Genomic DNA, 24,605 nt, shown 5'->3' on the forward strand with positions numbered 1-24,605 from the left:
AGATTTTTGAGGGAAAATTCAACTATTAAACTTTTGGTTCAAATTAATATTTTTCATTTAAAAATTAAACTGTTCTTTTCATTCATGTTAAAATTTATCTTTTTGTAGGCATAAAATTCTTTAAAGGTTGATTTATCATTTTAATTTAAAATTTATTTATTTTGTTGAAAAATGAGCTATTTGGTTTAAAACTTGGTTTTTCTTTGGATGAAAAAAAAAGTTCACCGAAAATTTTACTATTTTCTGAAAATCCGTTTTTTTTAACTATTAGATTTTTAACGGAAACTTGAGCTATTCTATTTTTAGAATAGCTCATTTGTAGTTGAAATTTTAACTTTTCTGGATGAAAATTCAACTATTTGTTTGAAAATTGATGGTAGAAAGTTAATTTTTCAACTGTAAATTTAACCGTTTCATTTTAGGTGAAAAATTGACATTTTCTAGTTCAGAATTTAATAATTTGAATGAAAATTTGTCTTCTTAAATAAAAAATTTATTTCTTTGAAAATTTGGGTATTTTGTCAAAAAATCCAATTTTTTGGCAGAAAAAGCTTTTTTTCTTTAAAGGTTGAACTTTTTTTTTAGAATTTTTTTTCTTTTATTTGAAAATCCAATAAACATTAATCATGCTAGTTTAAAATTCATCTTTTAGACTACAAATAAATTTATTTGGTTAAAAAATAAACTCTTTTGTTGAAAATTAATTTTTTATTAAAGATTTATCATTTTGATTAAAAATTTATTTATTTGGTTGAAAAATGAGCCGCTTGATTGAAAACTTGGGTTTTCTTTGGAAGGATAACAAATTTTATTAAAAATTTAACTATTTTCTGAAAATCCGTGTTTTTATTGTTGGTAACTAACAGATTTTTAACGGAAAATTGAGCTGTTCTATTTTTGGTGAAAATTTTATCTTTTTTGGATGAAATTTCAACTAATTGTTTGAAAATTTAACCGTTTCATTTTGGTTAGAAAATTAACCTTTTCGAGTTCAAAATTTTCCAATTTGAATGTAAATTTGTCTTTTTTAATTAAAAATTAATTTATTTCGTTGAAAATTCACGTATTTTGGTAAAAAAATCGATTTTTTTCATAGAAAATCATTTTTATTAAAAATGTATTTTATTGATGAATAATCTATTTTATTGAAAACTTGTTTTTTCTTAGGCTGACAAGTAATTTTTTACTGAAAATTTAAATATTTTTCTGAAAATCTGATCTTTTTAGTTAAGAATTAAATTTTTAACGGGAAATTCAACTGTTTGGTTGAAGATTGATATTTTTTGTAGATATAAAATTCAACTATTCCAGTTGAAGATTCATAATTTTAGTTAAAAATTGACAAGTTTGGTTGACAGTTAATTTTTTTCATCCGAAAATTTGAACAATTTGGATTTAAATTTGTCGTTTTAAATTGAATATTCACGTATTTTTTAAATAAAAAATCGACTTTTTTCCGTAGAAAATCGACTTTTTTGGTAGAAAATGATTTTTTTATAATTGAAGTATTCCAGTTAAATATTTATCATTTTAGTTGAAGATGCATCTTTCAGGTTAGAAATAATTTCCCTTAGTTAAAAAATAAACTTTTTTGTTGAATATTAATTTTTTAATTCAAGATTCATCACTTTAATTAAAAATTTATTACTTTTGTGGAAAACTGAGCTATTTTATTAAAAAAGTGGTGTTTTTTTTGGATGGGAATAATTTTTTTCTTAAACTGAAAATATTATTTTAGTTGAGGATTCATGATTTTAGTTTAAAATTCATCAGTTGAGACGAAAATTAATTTTTTTTACTAAAAAATGTAACTATTTCATTTCCTTTGAAAAATTGATTTTTTTCTAGTTCAAAATTCAACTATTTGGTTGAAAAATTGTCTCCTTTGATTGAAAATTCAACTATTTCGTTAAAATTCATATATTTCTTGGCAGAAAATTATTCTTTTTGTTTAAAAAATTAATCGTATTGTTTAAAAATTAATCTTCTTCATTAAAAATTCAAGTATTTCAGTTAAATATTCATAATTTGAGTTGAAAATTGATCTGTTTGGTTAAATTAATATTTTTAAACAAAAGCGAGAAAGATTTTTGTTTAAAAATAAAAAATATAAAAACTGTAAGTATGATTTGTAACAGGGAATTTTAGAAAAAATATCTATAATTCTTAATTTTAAAAGTGAATTTTAATTTGGAACAGGAAATTTTTCGAAGCAATTATATGTAATTCTAAATAGAAGCACAAATTTGTTTGAGAAAAAAATTCTAATTTAGATCCTGAACGTCGTTAAAAATGAACTTTTTTTTGTTTTAAAATTAATTTTTTCGGGCTGAAAATTCAAATATTTTTTATAAATTTCATCTTTTTAGCTTGAAATTTTAACAGTTTGATAGAAAATTTAAGTATTCGGTTGAAAGTGCATATTTTTGGATTAAAATTTGGATTGAAATTCTGTTTTGGTTGGATTCAACTATTTGCTTGAAAATTATTTTATTTATTTATTTTTTTAATTTACTTTTTGAAGTAGAAAATTTTACTATTTCGTAAAAAATTGAAATATTTGGTTGAAAATTCAACTATTGTATAGAACATTTTTCTTTTTCGCTTAAAAATTCTAGAATTTAGTGGATTTTTTTTAATCTTTTGACTGAAAAATCTTTCTTGGTTGAAAATTCAAATCTTTTTGTTGAATATTCGTTTTTTTTTTAAATTCAATTCTTTTGCTAGTAGTTTTATCTATTTTCGGTTCAAAATGCTATTTTTTCCTTGTAAATCGATCTGTTTTGATTAAAGATTTAGCGATTTGTTTGAAAATCAACTTTTTTGTTAAAAATTAATTTTTTTTGAGTTAAGCATTCAATTTTTTGTCGAAAATTTGTCTTGTCTTGAAAGTTTAAGAATTTGATTAATTTTCTTTTCTTTTTTGACTGAAACATCTAGGTTAAAAATTCAAGTCTTTTTGTTGAAAATTCGTTTGTTTTTTTTTTCTAAAAATTAATTTCTTTTGTTAGGAATATTATCTATTTTGGTTTAATATTCTACTGTTTTGTTGAAAGATAGTTTTTTAAATTGAAAATTCAAATTTTTGAGTTTAAAATTCAACATTTATACAAAACATTTTTCTTTGTAGCTTGAAAATTCTAGCATTTGGTATTTTTTTCTCTTTTAAGTGAAAAATCTTTCTTGTTTAAAAATTCAACTCTTTTTGTTGAAAATTCGTTTTTTGTTTAAAAATTTATCTATTTTGCTAGAAATGTTATATATTTTCGTTTAAAATGTTACTTTTCGGTTGAAAAGTAAACCGTTTTCCTTGAGGAATCAACAGCTTGTTTTTATAATGAACTTTTTTGTGGAAAATTCATATTTTTGCGTTAAAAATCCAACTATTTTATAGACAAATTTTTTCCCGGTTTGAAAACTCAAGAATTTGATTGATTTTTTCCTGTTTGGACTGAAAAATCTTTCTTGGTTAAAAATTCAACTCGTTTATAGAAAATTATTTTTGTTTTTAATTGATCTTGCTAGAAATTTAAATTATTTTGGTTTGAAAAATTTCAAATTTTGAAATTTTTTATTGGAAAATCCTTTGTCTTTTTGGTTTCGAAGTTGACCTCCTTCGGTAGAAATTTTTTTGTTTGTTAGAATTGTAAATTTTTTATTAAAAAAATAATTGGCTTTACTTGAGAATTCGACAGTTTTCTGGAAAATTCAACTATTTGTTTGAAAACTCATCCTTGTTGTTGAAAATTCAATTACTTGGTTGAAAATTCGTCTTTCTTTGTAAAAAAAATAAATCTTCTATATTGAAAACTCATCTTTTTTCTAAAAATGGAATAAACTGGTTAATAATTTTTCTTTTTTTAGCAGAAAATAAATCTTCTATATGTTAACACTGAATCTTTTTTTGATAAAATATAACTAATTGGTTAAAAATGATTTTTTTTGTAGAAAATGAATCTTCTATATTGAAAATTAATGTTTTTTTGTTGTTGTTGAAAATTCAATTTCTTTGGTTAAAAATTCGTCTATTTTGTTAAAAATGCAATTAACTGATGCAAAATTCGTCTTTTTTGTTTGAAAATGAATCTTCTATATGTTAAAAATTAAATTAATTATCTTTTATCTTAAAAAATCGGTTAATTAGTTGAAAACTCGTCTTATTTGTTAGAACATGGATCTTGTATTTTGAAAATTCATCTTTTTTCATGAAAATTCAATTGTTTGAAAATTCGACATTTCTGGTAGAAAATGAATCCTCTATGTTGAAAAATAATTTTTTTTTCTTGCAAATTTGTATTTTTGTGGTAGAAAGTCTTTTTTTTGTTTATAATTCAATTGTTTGGTTGAGAATTCGTATTGTTTTTTAGAAAATGAATCTTCTATGCGGAGAACTAATTTATTATTTGTTTAAAATTTGTCTTTTTTGGTAGAAAATTAATATTGTATGTTAAAAAGTCATCTTTTTTGTTATAATTAAACCATTTTGTTGAAAATTAATCTTCTTTGTTGAAAATTCATTTAATAGGTTGAAAATTCATCTATTTTGTTCAAAATACAACTGTTTGTTTTCAAAATGATCTTTTTTGTTGAAAATTAAACTTTTTGGTTGAAAAATCATCTTTTTTCTTAAAATATAAATGATATATTGTTGAGAATTCATCTTTTATGATAGAAAACGAATTTTCTACTTTGACAATGCATCTTTTTTGTTGAAAATTCAAACAATTGGTTAAAAATTCATCTTTTTGTTGAAAATGAATATTCCATATTATTTCTTTTTTTTTTGTTTGTTAAAAGTTAAACAGTTTGGTTGAAAAATCATCTTTTTTTTAATATTCAATTTTTTGGTTGAAAAATCCTTCGTTTATTTAAAAGAAACTCAATTAACTTATTAAAAACTCTTTTTTTTTGTTTGCAAATGAATCTTCTATATGTTGAAAATTAATCTTTTTTTTGTGTGGAAATTCAATTATTTGGTCGAAACTTCGTCTTCTTTATTAAAAATTGAATTAACTGGTTCAAAATTCGTTTTTTTTTTTGTTGAAAATGAATATTTTATGTTAAAACATTTTTGTTGTTGAAAGTTCAACTATATGGTTGAAAAATCTTCTTTTTTTTTTAATTCAATTATTTGTTTGAGAATTTGTGTTTGTTTTTTATAAAATGAATCTTCCATGTTAAAAGTTCATATTTTTTGTTGAAAATTTAATTAATTGGTTAAAAATTCGAAGTTTTTTGTAGAAAATGAATAATGTATGTTAAAAATTTTAGTATTTGGTTGAAAACTTATCCTTTTTGTTGAAAATTCAATTACTTGGTTGAAAATTCGTCTTTTTTCGTACAAAATAAATCTTCTATGTTGAATACTCATCTTTATTTGTTAAAAATTGAATTAATTGGTTAATAATTCGTCCTTTTTTTAGCAGAAAATATTGCAAATTAAGATTTTGTCCTGAAAGTTAACTTTTTTTGAAAATTAATATTTTATAGTTTATAGATAAACTACTTGATTGAAAATTAAACGGCTTAGTTAAAAATGAGCTTTTTTTTGACTTTCAAATCCCACATTTTCGTTAATTTTTTTTTCTTTCTTGACTAAAAAATCTTTCTTGGTTGTAGATTCAACTCTTTTTGTTGTAAAGGTAAATTTCTGTTGAACATTCACTTTTTTATTCAAAATTCACGTATTTTTCGAGCGAAATGACAATTTTGAGTTGGACTATAAAATTGATTGAAGCAATTTTTATATAATTCAGAATTGGATCACAGAATTTTTTTAAAGAAATTATAAGAAGAAATTATAGTGCAGATCTGGAACAAGAAATTTTCCAAAATAAGAACAATTTTGACATGCTACCAGGAATTTTATAAAAGACTAATAATTCTGGGTTAGGATATGGAAATAAACAATTTTTAAAAAGTCTGATGGACACTCTGATTACACCTGAACACTTTTGATTTCTTACAATTTAAAAATGAACAAATTATCCAAACTAAAACATTTAATTAAATCTCGTTCGAATTTAAACTTTCAAATTTAAAGGCAGCAAACCTTTTTTTTAACAGGTTCAACTAGCAAGCGTGGAACTTTTGACCCTGATTTTCTCAGAACTGATTCCAATAGCTCGCGAATCAGGAAAAGGATTTAGTTGCTACATCATCGATCTTTTGACAAAATGCAAAGTGCAGAAAGTGGCGCTTCACTGTCTAGCCTCGAGCGTTTTGAATATGAAGAACGCGCAGAACGATAACGAAGACGCTTTCACGTTTACGGAAGAAATTGTAGCCTTCAATGATCCTCAAGTTGAAAATGATGTAAATAAATGTAAATGCCGGGCCAGCGATCACACTGAAGCCTTCCAGATGCAGTTACTGCGGTAAGTTTTTCACCGATGACACTATTTTGATAATATTTTGAAAAAAATGACACGAAAGACACTTTTTTCTCTAAATTTTCCGAAATTGATCACTCTTTCTTTAGTTTTGCTCAATAAATATTTTTCTCCCAAGTTGTTGAACTTTCAATAGAGAAGTTTAATTTTTCTCACCAAAAAAGATAAATTCTCAACAAAGTACATACATTTTTTATCAGAATAATTATTTTTTATTAAATAATGTTTATCTTATATTTTTCTTCGTTATTAAAAAAACTTTTAAATCTCATAGATGAATTTTTAAATTAAAAATGACCAGTTTTAAACCAAATAGGAGTGGTTAAATTTGCAATCAGGAGAATTAATTTTAAAAGAATTTTTTCTACGGACAGTTTAATTTTGTACGAAATTATTGAATTTTTCACAGAAAGAAAAACAAACGAATTTTCTACTAAAATTATTAATCTTCAATCAAAAAAATTAACATTCTAGAAAGTAGTTGTTCCAAGAAACATAAATTTTCAATCAAACAATAGTATTTCTAGCAAAAAAAATTATTTTCTACCAAAAGGTTTAATAAATCAGTTGAAATTCTGATAAAAAAGATTACTTTTTAAGAAAATAGTTGAATTTAGATTAATTATAAAATAAAAATAGAATTTTTTTTCAAATAAAAATAATTAGGTTTTAATTAAAAAAGGATCCATTTTTAACCAAAGAAGATGACTTTTAAACAAAACAGTTAAATTTTCAACCAAATAGTCGAAGTTTTAACCAAGAGATTAATTTTTAGCCAAAAGTTGATCTTTTTTTAGCAAATAGTTTAATTTTTAACTCAAAAAGAGTATTTTTAAAGTAAAAGAGAATTTTCAATCCAAAAAGTATTAATATTCGACAAAAAAATATAACTTTTTAACAAAATAGTTGAATTCATATTAATTCTGAAAAAGAAATATAATACTTTTGTATTTCATAAAAAGAACTAGCCATTAATCGAAGTAGATTTTTTGAACCAAGAGGTTAATTTTAAACAAAAAAAAGGTGACTTTTTAAGAACCTAGTTCAATTTTCATTAAACTAAATAACCTTTCAAACAATTTTGTAGAATTTTGAACTAAACACCAAGAATATAATAGTACACTTCTTAATAAAAATTATTAAGTTTTAAATATAAAAGGTGAATTTTCAACAACTGAAAAAAAAGATTTTTCTACTAAAAGATAAATTTTCAACAAAAAAATATGAATTTTCTACAAAAGTAAATTTTCGATCAAAAACGAAGACTTTTTCATAAAAATCGTTGAATTTTCACAAAAAGTATGTTTTTTAAGTAAAAGAGATTATTTATTAAACAAAAATACAAGAATAGACTTTTCAAAGAAAAATAATTAATTTTCAATCAAAAGAAGATGAATGTTCAACCAAAAAATATAAATTTTCAATTAAAAAAAAAGGAATTTTCTGCCAAAAAATATAATTTTTTGTCCCAAAACGATTACTTTTTAACAAAAGACTTTAATTTTCAATAAAATAGTTAAATCTATAAGTAAATAGTAGAATTTGTAACAAAAAAGTAGAATTTTGAACCAAAAAAATTATTCATTAAAAATTCCACTCCTTGGTTGAAAGTAGAACGATTTTTTTTTAATTCCATTTTTTTTCGTTGAAGATTCATAATTCCAGTTGAAAGTTTTTTTTTGGTTAAAAAACTAAATTAAAGATTCATTTTTTTGTAAACAAATTTTTTAAAACTACAAATTCAAATATTTTGTTAAAAAAAGTCAACTGATTAATTGTAAATTGACTTTATTGTTGTTATTTCATGTTATTGTTTTTAAAATTAGCCTTTTGGCTTGAAAATTCAACAAATTGTTATAAAATTAAACGGTTTTGTAAAAAATTCGTTTTTGTTTTTATCGAAAATTCATTTTCAATGAAAATTTCTCTTCTCCATTTTTGGTTAAAAATTCAAGATTTGGTTAAAAAGTATGTTTTTTTTTTTAAATTCGTTTTTTTTTTGGTAGAAAATCAACTTTTTTTCAAAATCTAGTCATGTTGAAAATATATACTGTTTGGTCAAATTTAACTGTTTTTTATTTTTTTTATTAAATTTTTGTAGTGGAAATATTAACTATAAAATTTTTTGATGAACATTAATCTTTTTTGTTGAAAATTGAACAATTTTCTACAAGAACGTCGAATTTTTAACAAAATACTTAAATTTTCAGCCAATTATTTAATTTTTCTACCAAATTATTCATTTTTTGAGCCAAAAATACGAATTTTCTATAAAACAGTTCAGTTTCATAAAAAAAAGTTATTTCTCAACCAATCAGTGAAATTTTCAATAAAATGGTTGAATTTTCAGTTAAAAGAACGAATTTTTATCTAAAATTTTGAATCTTGAACCAAAAAATATTAACTTGTAAGATAATGGTTGAACTTTCATCCAAGGGGTCTTTTTTTTCTTCTAAAAAAGGTGAATTTTAAACAAAATATGTAAATTTTCAGGTTATTAGTTAAATTTTCTACCAAATTATTCGATTTTCGAGCCAAAACTACGAATTTTCTATAAAACAGATAAAATTTAAATTTGAGATTGTCAAGATTCGGCAAAAAATTAATTTTTAATGAATAAGTGAAATTTTTACTAAAAAAAAATTAATTTTCATTGAAAAGAACGAATTTTTAACGAAAAAAACAAAGCGAAAAAATGATTTTTCAACTATTATTATGAATTTTGAATGAAAAAAAAAATTACATTTTCCAGGAAGTATTTCAACTTTCAATATAAAAGTTTCATAAAAAAAGTTATTTTTCAACCTATCAGTGAAATTTTCAATGAAATAGTCGAATTTTCAGTTAAAATAACGAATTTTTAACTAAAAGTAAGAATCTCGAACCAAAATAATTGATTTTCTACCAAAAAAGGAGAATTTTCAACAAAACAGTTACATTTTGTTCCAAATTTTTGAATTGTCGAGCGGAAAATAAGTTTTGTCTACAAAATTTTTTTATTTTTAACCCGGCAATATGAAGTTTCATCAAAAAAGTTTATTTTCAATCAATCAATTGAATTTTCCGTTAAAAGAACGAATTTATGAATCTTAAAGCAAAAAAAAAATTTTTTTAAATAGTCGTTGAACTTTCAACCAAGGATTTGAATTTTCATACAAACAATTTAATAGTTGAAATTTATGCAAAAAAGGAATTTAAAATAAAATCCAATTGTTTCAACTAATAAAAATTTATTTTCAACAAAATTCTTGAATTCTGAGCGAAACCAGATTAATTTTCAAGAAAAAAGTTTCAGTTTTAGCCAAAAAATTGATTTTCTTCCAAAAAAAATCATTTTCAACCAAAAAGTTGAATTTTCAATAAAATATTTGAAGTTTCAATTAAAAGAATGAATTTTTAACTAAAATTATGAATCTTGTGCCAAAAAATTTATTTTCTACCAAAAAAAGTTCAAATTTCCAACCGATCATATGAAGTTTTATCAAAAAAGTTAATTTTCAATCAGGTGAATTTTTAATAAAAATGGTTGAATTTTTTATTAAAAGAACGAATTTTTTACTAAAATTATGAATCTTGGAAAAAACAGTTTTAAGATAGTAGTTGAACTTTCAACCAAGAGTTTTCTACAAAAACGTCGAATTTTTAACAAAATACTTAAATTTTCTACCAAATTATTCCATGTTTGAGCCGAAAATACCAATTTTCTATAAAACAGTTCAGTTTCAACAAAAAAGTTATTTTTTAACCGAAGTAAATTGATTTTTAACCAGGTTAAATAAGATAAGATTTGTACAAAAAGTACAAATAAAACAGTATTTCAGATACAAATTTAACATTTTCATATTTATTAATTTATTTTATGCAAAAAATATCTTTTCTATCATAAAAAATGGTTTTTTAACCAAATACTTTTCAATTTTCAACAAAATAATCAAGTTTTTAACATAATAGTTGAATTTTCACCCTAAAAAGACCAATTTCAACCAAAAATATCATAGTTTATATTTCAATTAAAAAAGATGAAATTTATAGAAAAGAAAAGAATTTTAAAATTAAAAAGACGAATGTTTAAGAAGAAAAGTTTTTCACTAAAGAAATATATAGAAATTTATCTGTATTATTGAATTTTTAGGAAAAAAGACGAATTTTCTCTACAAGAATTAAATTTTAAAACAAAAAACATAACTTTTTAGCAAAAAATTAATTTTACATAAAACTAATGTATTTTTACCTAACGAAAATGAAATTTCAAACCAAGAAAGTAATTTTTTTACGAAAAAAGTGGAATGTTCAACTAAAAATTATCAATATTAAAAAAACAAAATTTCCTACTAAAAATATATATCTTAAAAAAAAAAAATTTCTTAAAAAAGTGATTCAAACAAATATTTTAAATAAAATTGTGTAATACTCAAGCAAAGAAGAATAATTTTAAACAAAAAAGTTGTATTTTTATTTGAAACAAAAATGAAATTTCTCATAAAATAGATAGATATTTAAATCAAAAAGATAAATTTAAAAAAAAATAGTTAAATTTTCTGTTTAAAAAGATTTCGGTTGACTTTGCAATCAAAATATGAATTTTCAATCTAAAAAAGACGAATTTTTGACCATAAAGAATAAAGTTTCTAAAAATTGTTATTAAAAAAATTTTTTTCAGTTGAATTTTCATCCAAAAAAGATTCCAGATGACTTTTCAAGGTCAAACTCGGAATTTTTAATAAAAAAAAGAAAACGGAAAAAATTTTACGGAAAAAATTAAATTTTTCATCCAAAAAGACGAATTTTTTCAGACCAAAAAGGATGAATTTTTAAGAAAATAATTGAATTCTCTACCAAATAGTTTTTATTTTGTAACCAAGAAAGATGAAATTTCTCTTCAGAATGGGAAAAAAGTTGAATTTTCATCCAGAAAATATGTCAGTTGTCTTTTCAACACCAAAATATTAAATTTTAGGCATAACTTTTTAATTTTTAACCCGATAATTTAAAGTCTTATAAGAAAAAATTTAATTTTCAATCAAACAATTGAATTCTTAATCAAATAGTTCAATTTTTAGTTAAAAGAACGAATTTTACCTAAAATTACGAATCTTGAACCAAAAAAATTAATTTTTTTACCAAAAACGGCAAATTTTAAACAAAAGAATATAAAGTTTCATCAAAAAAGTTAATTTTCAATTAATAAGTTGAACTTTTAATAAAATAGTTAACTTTAAAGTAAAAAGAATGAACTTTTAACTAAAATTATTAATCTTGAACCAAAAAAATTTATTTACTACCAAAAAAAGCGAATTTTCGACCAAATAGATCAATTTTTAATTAAACAGTTAAATTTTCTACCAAATTATTGAATTTTCGAGCCAAAAATATTTGTTTACTGCCAAAATTTTTATTTTATGAAGCCGACCATATAAAGTTTCATAAAAAAAAGTTCTTTTTTAATCAATCAATTTTTAATAAAATAGTTTAATTTTCAGGTAAAAGAACTATTTTTTAACTAAAATTATGAATCTTGAACCAAACAAGTTTATTTTCTACAAAAAACGGCAAATTTTAACAAAACAATACGAAGTTTCATAAAAAAAGTTAATTTTCAGTCAATTAATTTTCTATCAAATTTTTTACCAAATTGTTAAATTTTCGAGCCAAAAACATTTGTTTACTGCCAAATTTTTTATTTTTCCAACTGGCGATATAAAGTTTTATCAAAAAAGTTAATTTTAAACCAATCAGTTGAATTTTTAGTTCAAAGAACGAATTTTTAATTAAAATTATTAATCTTGAACCAAAAAAATTTATTTTCATGAAAAAAGGTTGATTTTCAATAAAATAGATGTATTTTCGACGAAACAATTAAATTTTTCACCAAATTGTTTAGTTTTCGAGCCGACAATATGTGTTTTAGGCATAACTTTGTAATTTTTAACCCGATAATTTGAATTTGTATAAAAAAGTCAATTTTCAATCAAACAATTGAATTATTCATAAAATAGTGAAATTTTCAGGTAAAAGAACGAATTTTTACCTAAAATTACGAATCTTGAACCAAAAAATTTATTTTCTACAAAAAACGGCAAATTTCAACAAAATAATATGAAGTTTCATCAAAAAAGTTAATTTTCAGTCAGTTGAATTTTTAATAAAATAGTTCAATTTTAAGTTACATTAATTTTCAACTAAACAGTTAAATTTCCTACCAAATTGTTGAATTTTCGAGGCAAAAATATTTGTTTACTGCCAAACTTTTTATTTTTCAACCCAGTGATATACAGTTTTAACAAAAAAGTTAATTTTCAATCAATCAGTTGAATTTTCAATAAAATTGTTGAATTTTCAAATAAAATTATGAATTTTGAACCAAAAGAATTTATTTTTTACGAAAAAAGGCGAATTTTTAACAAAATAGATGAATTTTTAACTAAACAGTTAAATTTTAACTAAGTCTACCAAATTCTCTTCAGATGAATTTTCAATTTAAAAAAATTTTTTGAGTTGAATTTTCATTCAGAAAATATATCAGTTGTCTTTTCAGCGCCAAAATATTCAGTTTAAACAAAAAGTAAATTTTCTACGAAATAGTTCAATGTTCAGCAAAACAGCAGAATTTTCAACCAAAAAGTATGACTTCAACAAAATTGTTGAAGTTCTAAACAAGCAGTTGCATTTTTATCCAAAAAAGTTGTGATTTCTTTTCAACCGCAAAATAAGAATAAGTTCATTTATAACATTAATAATAAATAAATGATAATAACAATAAGTTAATTTTTTGCTGAATGGTAGCATTTTTAACCAACAATTATGACTTTTTAACAAGACTGTTAAATTTGTAACCAAACAGTTGAATGTTTGTCCAAGAAAAATGAAAACTCTACTAAAACATGTGAATTTTTAATTAAAAAGGAAAATTTTGAACCAAATAATAAAATTTACAACTAAAAGGATAATTTTCAGGAAAAACTTTTTGCGAGTCCGAGGTAAAAGATTAATTTTTAGTTTGTATTTTTTATCCGTTTTAAAATTCCTGAACTAAATAGTTGAATATTTTAATTCAAAAAGATAAATTTTGAATTAAAAATGGCGTAATTAAATTTTAATTTACAAGAATTAATTTTTAATGACAAAAAAAACGATTTGTACAAAATAGTTTGTTGCCTTTTGAAACCAAAAAGACGACTTTTCTCCAAAAAAGTAGAATTTTCAAAATAGGAATAGGAGTTTTCTACCAAAATTTTAATTTTCAACAAATTAGTTGAATTTTGAAGAAAATAGTTTAGTTTTTATTTATGAAAAATATTTTAAAATAAAAAACAGAATTTTCTACACAGCAAATTTACTTTTTGTTCCAAATAGTTGAATTTTCTACATAAATGTTTAATTTTTAATAACAAAAAAAAATAAATAAAAATAAAATGAATTGTGACAAGGTGAAATTTTTTTTTTATTTTGAAATTTATTATCTTTTCAGATTACTTCTGTCGTTGATAATGCTCGAACATCAAATCGGCGCTCAAAAAGGAGACGACATTACATCAGGGGCTATATCGACTCCTAATTCTCCATTTCGATCTGGTCATAATCTTACGGGAAATACTTTGAAGTATGTCACTGGCGCACCGATTCCACAACAACCCATGTTCCTCGCAAGCGTTATCAGTGCTCTAAAGCTGGTTAGTTTTTTTTGTTTTATTTATTTTTCCAATTTTCTCAAAATTTTGTCAAACAAGAAAAATAAATTCTAAACAAAAAAAAGTAATTATTGATATTTTAACTAAGGAAAGATTGTTAGTGTAATTAATTTTCAAAAAAATAATTTTATTTTTAACCAAAAAGATGAGTTTTCTACAAAACAGTTTAATTTTCTGGAAAATAGTTATTTTTTTAACCAAAATGATAAATTTTTAACAAAGAAGATTAATTTTCTAGCAAAAAAGATAATTTTTTTACAGAAATACTACAATTTTTTACTAAACGGACGAATTTTCAAGAAATAAAGATTCTTAAGTCAAAAAAGAGAAAGAAATGCCTCAAATTGTTGACTTTTTAAGCCAAAAGACGATTTTCCTGTAAAACAGTTGAATTTTCAACTCAAATATATGAATTATAAAAAAATTCATCTTTTGCCCAAGTAGTTGAATTTTTAATTAAAAAAGATCATTTTTGAACAAAATAGTTAAGCTTTCAAGCAAAGAGATAACTTTTCAAGAAATTATAAAAAAATTTATATTTAATAGTTGAATATTTTAATTTAAAAAGATATATTTTGAACCAAAAATGGCGTAATTAAATTTGAGTTTACGAGAATTAATTTTTATGAAAAAAATGATTTGTACAAAATTGCTTGTTGCCTTTTAAAACCGACTCAGTTCTATTTTCAAGAAAATAATTTAATTTTTATTTATGAGAGTTAATTTTAAATAAAAAACAGAATTTTCTACACAACAGATTTATTTTTGTTCCAAATAGTTCAATTTTCTACCAAATTATTTATTGTTAATTAAACATTTTTTTCTACAAAATAGTTGATTTTCAACGAATAAGTTGAATCCTCAACCAAGACCTGATTAATTTTCAAACGAAAAATTTTATTTTCAACCAAAAATAGGAGTTTTCTACAAAACATTTTAATTTTCAAGCAAATAGTAAATTTGTTATCCAAAAGGATTAATTTTCAACACAGAAGATCAGTTTTCTAACAAAAATGGAAAAGTTAAGATTTTCTGTACAAAAATTAAAAGAAAATTTCAACAGAATAGTTAAATTTTCAACTGAAAAGATTAATTTTTAACTAAAATGATAAATTTTTCAACTAGACGTGACGAATTTTTAAAAAATAAAGATGTTTCAGTCAAAAAAGAGAAATAAGTTCTGCAAATTGTTGAATTTTCAACCACCCCCAAAAAAATGAATTTTAAACAAATTCATATTTTACTTAAGTAATTGAAATTTCAATTAAAAAGAGCAATTTCGAAAAAAATGAATATACTTTAAAGTTGTGATAAATTTTCAAAAAATCACATTAATTTTTAACGAAATAGTTTAAAAAGTTGATGTGTTATTATTCCGGATTTTAACAGAATTATTTTCAGTTTATATTTTTTATCAGTTCTAAATTTTTTTAACTAAGTAGTTGAATATTTTAATTCAAAAAAATAAATTTGAATCAAAAATGGCTTAATTAAATTTTAATTTACGAGAATTAATTTTCAATGGAAAAAAACGATTTGTGAAAATAGTTTGTTGACTTTTGAAGTCAAAAATACGACTTTTCTACAAAAAAGTAGAATTTTCAATCTAGGAATTTTTTTTAAATAATCAAATCAGTTTTAACAAATCAGTTGAACTTTCAAGAAAATAGTTTAATTTTTATTTATGAGAATTAATTTTAAATAAAAAACAGAATTTTCTACAAACTTGTTTAATTTTTAATTTAAAAAAAAACGAATGTTCTACAAAACAGTTTAATTTTCGACAAAAAAGTTCATTTTGAACAAAAAAGTTAATTTTCAAAAAAAAAAAATTGTTGTTAAACAAGTATGAAAAAAATTGCAATAAAATTGTTGTATTTTCAAGCCAAAAAGGCAAATTTATAACAAAACATTTGAATTTTCTTTTAAAATTATGAATCATCAACTAAAAAAGTGAAAACCCGAATTTTCGACAGAACAGGTTTATTTTTGTTCAAAGTAGTTGAATTTTCAACAAAATAGTTCAATTTTCAGTTTAAAAAAAGTAACGTGAAGAAAGAAAAAAAAAGTAATTTTTAATAGAAATTGCGACTTTTTGAAACTAAATTACGATTTTTCTACAAAATAGTTTAATTTTCAATATAAACGGTCATTTTTAACAAAAAAGTTTATTTTTAACAACAACAAAATTGTGAAGCAAGTATGAAAAAAAATTCAGTAAAATTGTGATATTTTCAAGCCAAAAAGGCGAATTTATAACAAAATATTTGAATTTTTCTACTAAAATTGTGAAACTTCAAAGAAAAAAGTGAATTTTTAACAAAGTAATTTCTATTTTTATGAAAATAAGAAAACAGGTTAATTTAACCAGCAAAAACGATTTTTCAACAAAATACTTGAATCCTCAACTGAAATAGATTAATTTTCAACCAAGCAGTTGCACTTTTATTCAGCAAATTTATATTCTACAAAAAAAAGACAAATTTTCAATAAAATACATAAATTTTCGACTAAATATTTAAATTTTCTACAAAATTTGTTGAATGTTTTTAGCTAAAAATATGAATTTTTTACAAAACAATTCAATTTTGAACAAAAAAGTTCATGTTTAATCGAAACTTTATCATTTTTAACTAGACAGATAAATTTTTAACAAAATAGTTTAATTTTAAACAAAAAAAAAAAACATTTGCTAATCAAGAAAAAAAATTCCTATGAAATTTTTTAATTTTTAATCCAAAATATGATGTTTTAACAAAAGATTTGAATTTTCGACCAAATAATTAAATTTTCAACCAAAAGAAAATAAATTTTACACCAAGACGATTAATTTTCTAACAAAAAAGAATTTACAACGAATGACATAAATTTTCACTAAAATATTTAATTTTTCAACTGAAAAAGATCAATTTTTAACTAAAAATGGAGTAGTTAAATTTTAATTGAAAAAAATTAATGTTTAATATAAAAACACCATTCATCTACAAAATACGAGTAGTTCAATATTTAACGAAATAGTTCAATTTCCAACCAAATATTTGAATTTTCAAACAAATAGTTGAATTTCCAACTAAAAAAATTTATTTTCATGAGAAAAAGAAGAATTTCAAACAAATAACATAAATTTGCAACCAAATAGTTGAATTTTCAATTAAAGATAATAAATTTTCAGAAAAAATGCAATAGATACATTTTTATTTAAAAAAATTAATTTTCGTTTAAAAACGAAATTTCTACAAAGCATTTGAATTTTTTAAGCCAAAATAAAATAATTTTCAAACAATTTCAACAAAACAATTGCATTTTCTACTAAATAGGTGAATTTTCAAGCAACTAAAAAAGATTGATTTAAAACCAAAAAAACATAATAGTTTAATTTTTAGTGAAACATAAGTTTTTAAGCAAATCAATTAAATTTTCAATATCAGAAAAAAAATTCAAACGACAAAAATTTCTTTTCTGTCAAAAAAAAAGAATAATTTTAACAAAATACAGGAATTTTCAACTAAATATAAAAATTTTTAATGGGATTTTCACCCAAAAAGGATTCTACAAACAAAAAGATAATTTTTCATTAAAATAGATGAATTTTCAACAAAAAAAGATGAATTTTCTAACAAAAAACAGAGTTGTTTAATTTTCAGTTAGAGAAATATTTTTTTAAAAAAATAAATTAAAATTTTTAAACCAACAAAGTATAATTTTTACCAGAAAGATTATTAAACAAATTTTTCGACAAAATTTTAGATAATTTTTTAGTTTGAAAAAATATTTATCACAGAAGATAAAGTTGAAATAAAATACAGAAATTTTCAAACAAAAAGGTGAATTTTTAACTGAAGAAGATTAATGATGAAACAAACATGATATAGTTCAATTTTCAGTAAAAATTAATTTTCAATAACTAAAAAACTAATTTTCCAGCAAAAAAATTAATTTTGAACCAAGAAAAGATTAATTTTGAATAAAATACGTTAATTTTCAATAAAAAAGGTGAATTAGTTGTTAACAAGAATAATCTTCCACCAAAGAAGACAAAATTTCAACGGAATACCATTTTTATGAAGAAAAAAATGTTTTTTTTATTTATGTCTGGGAAATATTTAATTTATAAAGAAATATAAATATATCATAATCATTTGAATTTATTTTTTTTTGTAATTAAGGCATTTGGAATTAAAATTTTTTGACAAAAAACATTTTTATTTTTACAACTGTAAATATAAATGAATTATTTTTTAAATGAATCCATACTTTAAGTATCAAAAGGAGACGAAAGTCATTCAAAAGAAAAATTGTTCAGATTTTAACGTTAAAATACGATTGAAACTTTATCAAATATTTTAAAAATAAAAACAACTTCATAATAATATATTTGTAATTGAAGGCTTTCATTAAATTTAAGATAATATTTTAGTATAAAATATTGAATTTTCAATCCATTTAATTTCAATTTTTTAATTAGGAAAAAGAATAATTATTTACTATTTTCCAATATTTTATTTCCAATAATTTATATTTTAAAATTTCGAAGAGCTTTTTAAACTTTAAACGTTACGATTTTGACTTTTCTTTTTAAAAAATGTTTAATTTGTATGTAAAATTGTTGTATTTTCGTGTTAAAATAAGAATTGAACATTTATTACTTGTAGAAAAATTTTTGTAATTTAAAGAGGTATTTAGAAGTTTTTAAAAGATTCAAAATTAATTTAAAACTTGATAGAATTTCAAATAATTTAAACTAAGTTTATACCGACAAATTTCGTCTATTTGTACCGAAATTTCGGTGCAAATAGCAACAGCTGAATTTTAAAAAAATGTAGATTTTTGCAGATTTAAAAAAATAATAACAATTGAAAATAATTGTTCATTTTGGATAATTGTTTTGAGAAAATATTAAAAAACATTTTAAAAGATTTCCAAAATAATTAAAAAATTACCTTGAAGATTTTAAGAAATTTTTTGTAAATTTGCAGGATTTTATAAGATGTGTAAGATATTTCAAAAGATATTTAGAAGTCCTAAAAAAAACTTTAAAAATAGTTTTAAATTTGAATAAATCAAAAAAAATTTAGATTTCTCAAGATTTGTAAATCAAATTTTGAAGCTTTTTAAGGATGTTTAATCTATTTAAAATAAAAATAAATAAATTCATAACTTAATAAGTTTTAGGTTAAAAGAAAATTAATTTGAGAATTTTTAACGTTTCTAGCTTAAAATTGTTTAAAATGATATAATTTTGAACATTGTGACCAAGTTTTCAAATAGTTTACAAATTGCTATTTTATCTATTTTACATTGTATTATTCTTGCCTATCAGTGCATTTAGGTTTTGAAAATATGTCGAAAAAGAATCTGAAAGATTTTAAAACAATTTTTTCGAATTAATTTTATTTTTTATTTTTAGAAGTTTCAGTAGTATTTTTGATGATTTAGAACAAAAAATGAGAAGCCTTTAAAGAATTTTTAAAGGTTTTAGAAGAAGAATAAAATTGTCTCAAGATTCTTGGTAAAATTTTAATGATTTTTTATTGTGATAAAATAACATTAGGATAATGTTCTAAAAGATTTCAAATTATTTCTAAAACAGTTTCGAAAAATAATCTGGGTCTTAAAGTTTAATTTTGTTTTCTTTAAAAAATTTTAAGAAAAAAATTGAAAAGACCTTTAGAATGTTCAGATATATTAAAAAGATTTAAAAAAATGTTTTATTTGATAATTATAAAAATTTGGAGGAAAATGTAGATTTTTTACAATTTTGTAAAAAAAGAAGCTTTTTATGAATTTGGAAAAGTTATTTTCTGGAAGATTTCAGTACATTTTTTAAATTTTTTATTTGTTTATTCAAATATTTAAAAATCCGAATTGAATTTAAATTAAACAATGAAATCAATATTATGTTACATATATTATATAATATAATAAAAAATATTATAAAATTTAGACTATTTTCTTTTCGGATATTTAAAAATTACACAAATAAAGATATGTTTAATTTGATTTCGCATGAATAATGATTTGTTGTACTAAAAGATCTTAAAGATTATTATCTTTTACCTAGAACTGTCAGAAAATTATTTTTATTTGAAAAACATTTTTTTAACACTTTCGCCTTGCAATATTTGAATTCTGAGAATCTCAGAATTTATTTTAAGTAATAGAAAATTGCATTTTTTCGTTAAATTTTCGGTTGAAATTCAACTCTTTATTAAAGTTTGTCTTTATCATTTTAAAGTTTACGTGCTTTAGCAGAAATTTTTTAAATACGACTGTTTGTTTAGGAATTCTGGATAAAAGTTCCACTTATAAAACAAATTGTTCTTTATTACAAATTTATCTGTTTGAGTGCAAGATTTCTATTTTTTGGTAAACTATTTGGTAGAGAATTGAACTATTTTGTTAAAAATTCATTCTTTTTGGTTAAAAATTCGTCTTTTTGGATTGAAAATTGAATTTTTTTGGTAGAAAATTATTTCTTGTAAAGAAATTCATAGTTTGATCGTGAAAACTCGACTGAAATCTTTTTAAACAGAAAATATAACTATTTTTTTTTAAATTGTATCTGTTTGATTAAATACTTCATCTGTTATAGAAAAAATTTCATTTTTTGCATGAAAATGCAACTTTTTGGTTAAAACTCGTTCTTTTTTGCTTATTAATTCAACTAATTTGTTTAAAACATTTGGTTGAATCGCTTTGTTAAGAAATCACTTTTTTTGTTAAAGATTTATATTTTAAGTTGAAAAGTTGTCTCGTTGGTTTTAAAGTTTAATTATCTTGTTATAAATTAATATTTCTTAATTGAAAATTCAACTACATGGGTCAAAGTTAAGTTACATTGCGAAATTTTTTTTGTTATTGAAGGCTTATGTCTGGTTGAAAATTTAATTGTTTAGTGGAAAATACTTTTTTTGTTTGTTTAGAATTCATTTTTTAACAGGAAATGGAACTTTTCCATTTTTAAGATTGATATTTTGTAGTTAAAAATTCTTGTTTTTTTTTGTAAAAATAATTTTTTAGTTTGAAAATTCCTTTTTTTGGGTAAAAATGCATTTTTTCGTTAACTTTTCGGTTGAAAATTCAACTCTTTTTATTAAAGTTGGTCTTCTTTACTTTAAAGTTTACCTGCTTTAGCAGAAATTAATTTTTTTTTCATAAAAATGCAACTGTTTGTTTAGAAATTAAGCTATTATACTATTTTCTTGAAAATTTAATTATTTCGTAGAAAATTTACTTTCTGTTTAAAATTTATATTTCGTGTTGAAAAATGAACTGAAATATTTTGTGGATGAAAGTTCCACTTACAAAAAATTTTTTTTATTACAAATTCATCTGTTTTAGTAAAAAATGGTTTTTTTTTTGGATAAAAATGCAACTATTTGGCAGAGAATTTAACTATTTTGTTAAAAATTCACCCTTTTTGGTTAAAAATTCGTCTTTTTGGATTGAAAATTCCATTTTTCGTATAAACTTATTTTTTTGTTACAAAAATTCAATTTCGGATGTTATTGAGTCAACTGGAATCTTTTTTGGATGAAAACTCAACTTTTTTTGTAATAAAGAATTCTTTTGCTTTAACATAAATTTCATATTTTTTGATAAAAATGCAACTATTTGCTCTACAATTTTGTAAAAAAGTCAACCTTTCTCGTTAAAAATTCATCTTTTTGGATCGAAAATTGAATTTTTTTGGTAGAAAATTATTTCTTGTTAAAAAATTCATAGTTTGATCGTGAAAACTCGACTAAAATCTTTTTCAACAGAAAATTTATCTTTTTGATTTAAACCTTCATCTGTTATAGAAAAAAATTCATTTTTTGTATGAAAATGCAACTTTTTGGTTAAAACTCGTTCTTCTTTGCTTGATAATTCATCTAATTTGTTTAAAACATTTGGTTGAATCGCTTTGTTAATAGATCACTTTTTTGTTAAAGATTTATATTTTGAGTTGAAAAGTTATCTCGTTGGTTAAAATTTTAATTATTTTGTTATAAATTAATCTTTTTTAATTGAAAAATCAACGAATTGGGTTAAAGTTAAACCACAAATGTGAAATTTTTGTTATTAAAGGCTTATGTCTGGTTGAAAATTTAACTCTTTAATGGAAAATACCTCTTTTTTGTTTCTTTAGAATTCATTTTTGAACATAAAATTGAACTTTTACATTTTTTAAGATTGATCTTTTTTAGTTTGAAATTTCCTTTTTTTGCGTAAAAACGCATCAGTTTCGTGTAAAATTAATTTTTTGTTGAACAGTCATACTTTTTGTTTAAAAATTGCATTTTTGTAAAGAATATTTGTCTTTTGGTTTGAAGGTTCAATAATTTAGATAAACTTTTATTTCTTTTTTTAGTGAAAAATCTTTATTTGTTGGAAATTCGTCTTTTTGTTTTAAATTTCTTTCCTTTTGTTGTATAAATTTCATTCTTTTTTCACTAAAATATAAACTGTGACACTTTTTTTTTGACAATTTGTCTTTTTAGATTGAATATTCAACTATTATGTTAAAAATTCAATTACTTAGTTGAAAAAACTTTTTTTTTAAAATGAATTAATACATTAAAAAAAATTTAAGTATATAAAATATTGTAATTCCTGAATATGTCTGAGGTAGAAAATAATGTATATTCAACCGCTGATATAACCTCAACAATAAAAATATTGTTAAAAATCATAAATTCTCTTAAATTCTTTAAAATGATTCTGCCTACATTTATGTATAAATAAAAAAAATATAGAAATTTTCAACGTTTGGATGTTTTTATATTCTTTCAGGATCATATGAGACATTTGCATCAATATTGGACAACTCTCGTGACGTCGAGTCTTCCGTTCATGGGAGCTTCGTTAACGCACATAGTCACTTCAGTAATTCATCGATTATGCTGCAATATCGAGCAACTTGCGTCTTATTACGTTAATGACGACACCGTTTCAGTCACAAAACTGGAGGATATCGCCACTGTCGAGTGCTGCTTACCGGCTGATTATACCGTCACTCATCTCGAAGCCCTGACATTTCTTTTGCATTATTGCCTCCTGGACACGTCCCAGCAAATTGGCTTTTTCTTCAATCATCCACTAAGTGGCGCCATTCAGACTGGTGTTCCTGGAGTCAAACCTGGACAGATTTTCAACAATTTGCTACATGTTTTCATGCCGAGTCCGCTCTCTCCGGTAATTCGATTCATACTTTCCCGGGAAATTGGAAAAAATCGGGAAATGAGAGTGGATTTTCACTTTTTTTTTTAAGCGTGAATTTTACAAATTTTTTAGAAGAAAAATCTATTCGGTTATTTGAAATATCACATGATTTAATGCAATTTAAAATAAGCTTCATTTTTATTCGCTCTCTTTTTTTTTTAATTTCGTAGTTGCATTTTTAACCTAATAGTTGATTTTTCAATTTAAAAGATGCATTTTTTTTTAATAGTTGAATTTTCAATCAAATAGGATGAATTTTTAAAAAATGAATTTTTTAACAAATAGCTGCATTTTTAACTTACAAAGATGAATTTTCAACTAAGAAAATTAATTTTCTACCAAAATACGAATTTTGAACTGAAAAAGATCTTTTTTCAATGAAATAGTCAAATTTTCAGTGAAGAAATTAATTTGAAACAAAGTGAGGAATTTTCAATTAAAAAAAGTAAAAAAAAATTAAATAGTCAAATTGTCACTTAAAAATTAGTTTTCAGTTAAAGAAAAAACGATTTTTCAATCAAACAGCTCATTTTCAACCAAAGAGGTGCATTTTTAATTAAAATTATGAATCTTCGAACCAAAAAAATTAATTTTTAACAAAACAAAAAAAATGTTTTCAACTCAAAAAGGTTTTCAACCAAAAATTGAATAATTAAACTTTTAGTCTAAAAGTGAATGTTTTTTAATCATCATTTCTTAAAATTAAAACGATGAATCTTCAACCAAACCAAAATTAATTTTTAATTTTATTTCCAACCCAAAAAATGAATTTTAAAATAAAATGACAAATATTTATCTGGATTTTCATTTGAAAAAATTAATTTTAATAGAAAAAAGCGGATTTAAAAAAAAGTTTAATTTTCATCCGAAGTGATGAATTTTCCAATAAAATTATGAATCTTTGACTGGAAAAGGGAATTTTAAAAACAAACAAAAATTAAAAATAAAATAAAAAATAACTAAAATTGTCAATTAAAAAATTACTTTTAACGAAAAAAAATTACTTTGAAACCAAATTTTTTAACATTAATGTTTAATAGAAAAGAAGATTTTTCAAACAAGTTTTCTACAAAAAACCGAATTTTAACCAAATTTGTGGATTTTCAACGAAATAGTTGAATTTTCTAATTAAAAAAGACAAATTTTCATCCAAAATTGTTGAATTTTCAATAGGAAAAGATCACTTGTTAACCAAACTGATAAAATTTTCAATCAAAAGATTTTTTTTTCTGCAAAAAACAGTCCAATTTTTCACAAAGTTAATAAATTAAAAAAAAAGTGTTATAATTTCTAAATAAGTAAACATTAAATAAATAATAAA

General features: G+C 21.7%; 1 protein-coding gene across 2 annotated transcripts in view; it reads left to right on the forward strand.

Annotated features, from left to right (window-relative positions):
* LOC117178058 (protein dopey-1 homolog) overlaps positions 1-24,605 on the forward strand; it is a 178,781-nt gene that overhangs the window by 67,779 nt on the left and 86,397 nt on the right. For both annotated transcript variants that reach the window (XM_033369267.1, XM_033369268.1), the window contains exons 10-12: positions 6,067-6,377; positions 13,861-14,062; positions 22,856-23,257. In XM_033369267.1, coding sequence (XP_033225158.1) covers positions 6,067-6,377; positions 13,861-14,062; positions 22,856-23,257 — 915 coding nt within the window. The remainder of the gene's footprint in view (positions 1-6,066; positions 6,378-13,860; positions 14,063-22,855; positions 23,258-24,605) is intronic.

This window comes from Belonocnema kinseyi, chromosome 8 (genome assembly GCF_010883055.1).
Source record: "Belonocnema kinseyi isolate 2016_QV_RU_SX_M_011 chromosome 8, B_treatae_v1, whole genome shotgun sequence".
Lineage (NCBI taxonomy): Eukaryota > Metazoa > Arthropoda > Insecta > Hymenoptera > Cynipidae > Belonocnema > Belonocnema kinseyi.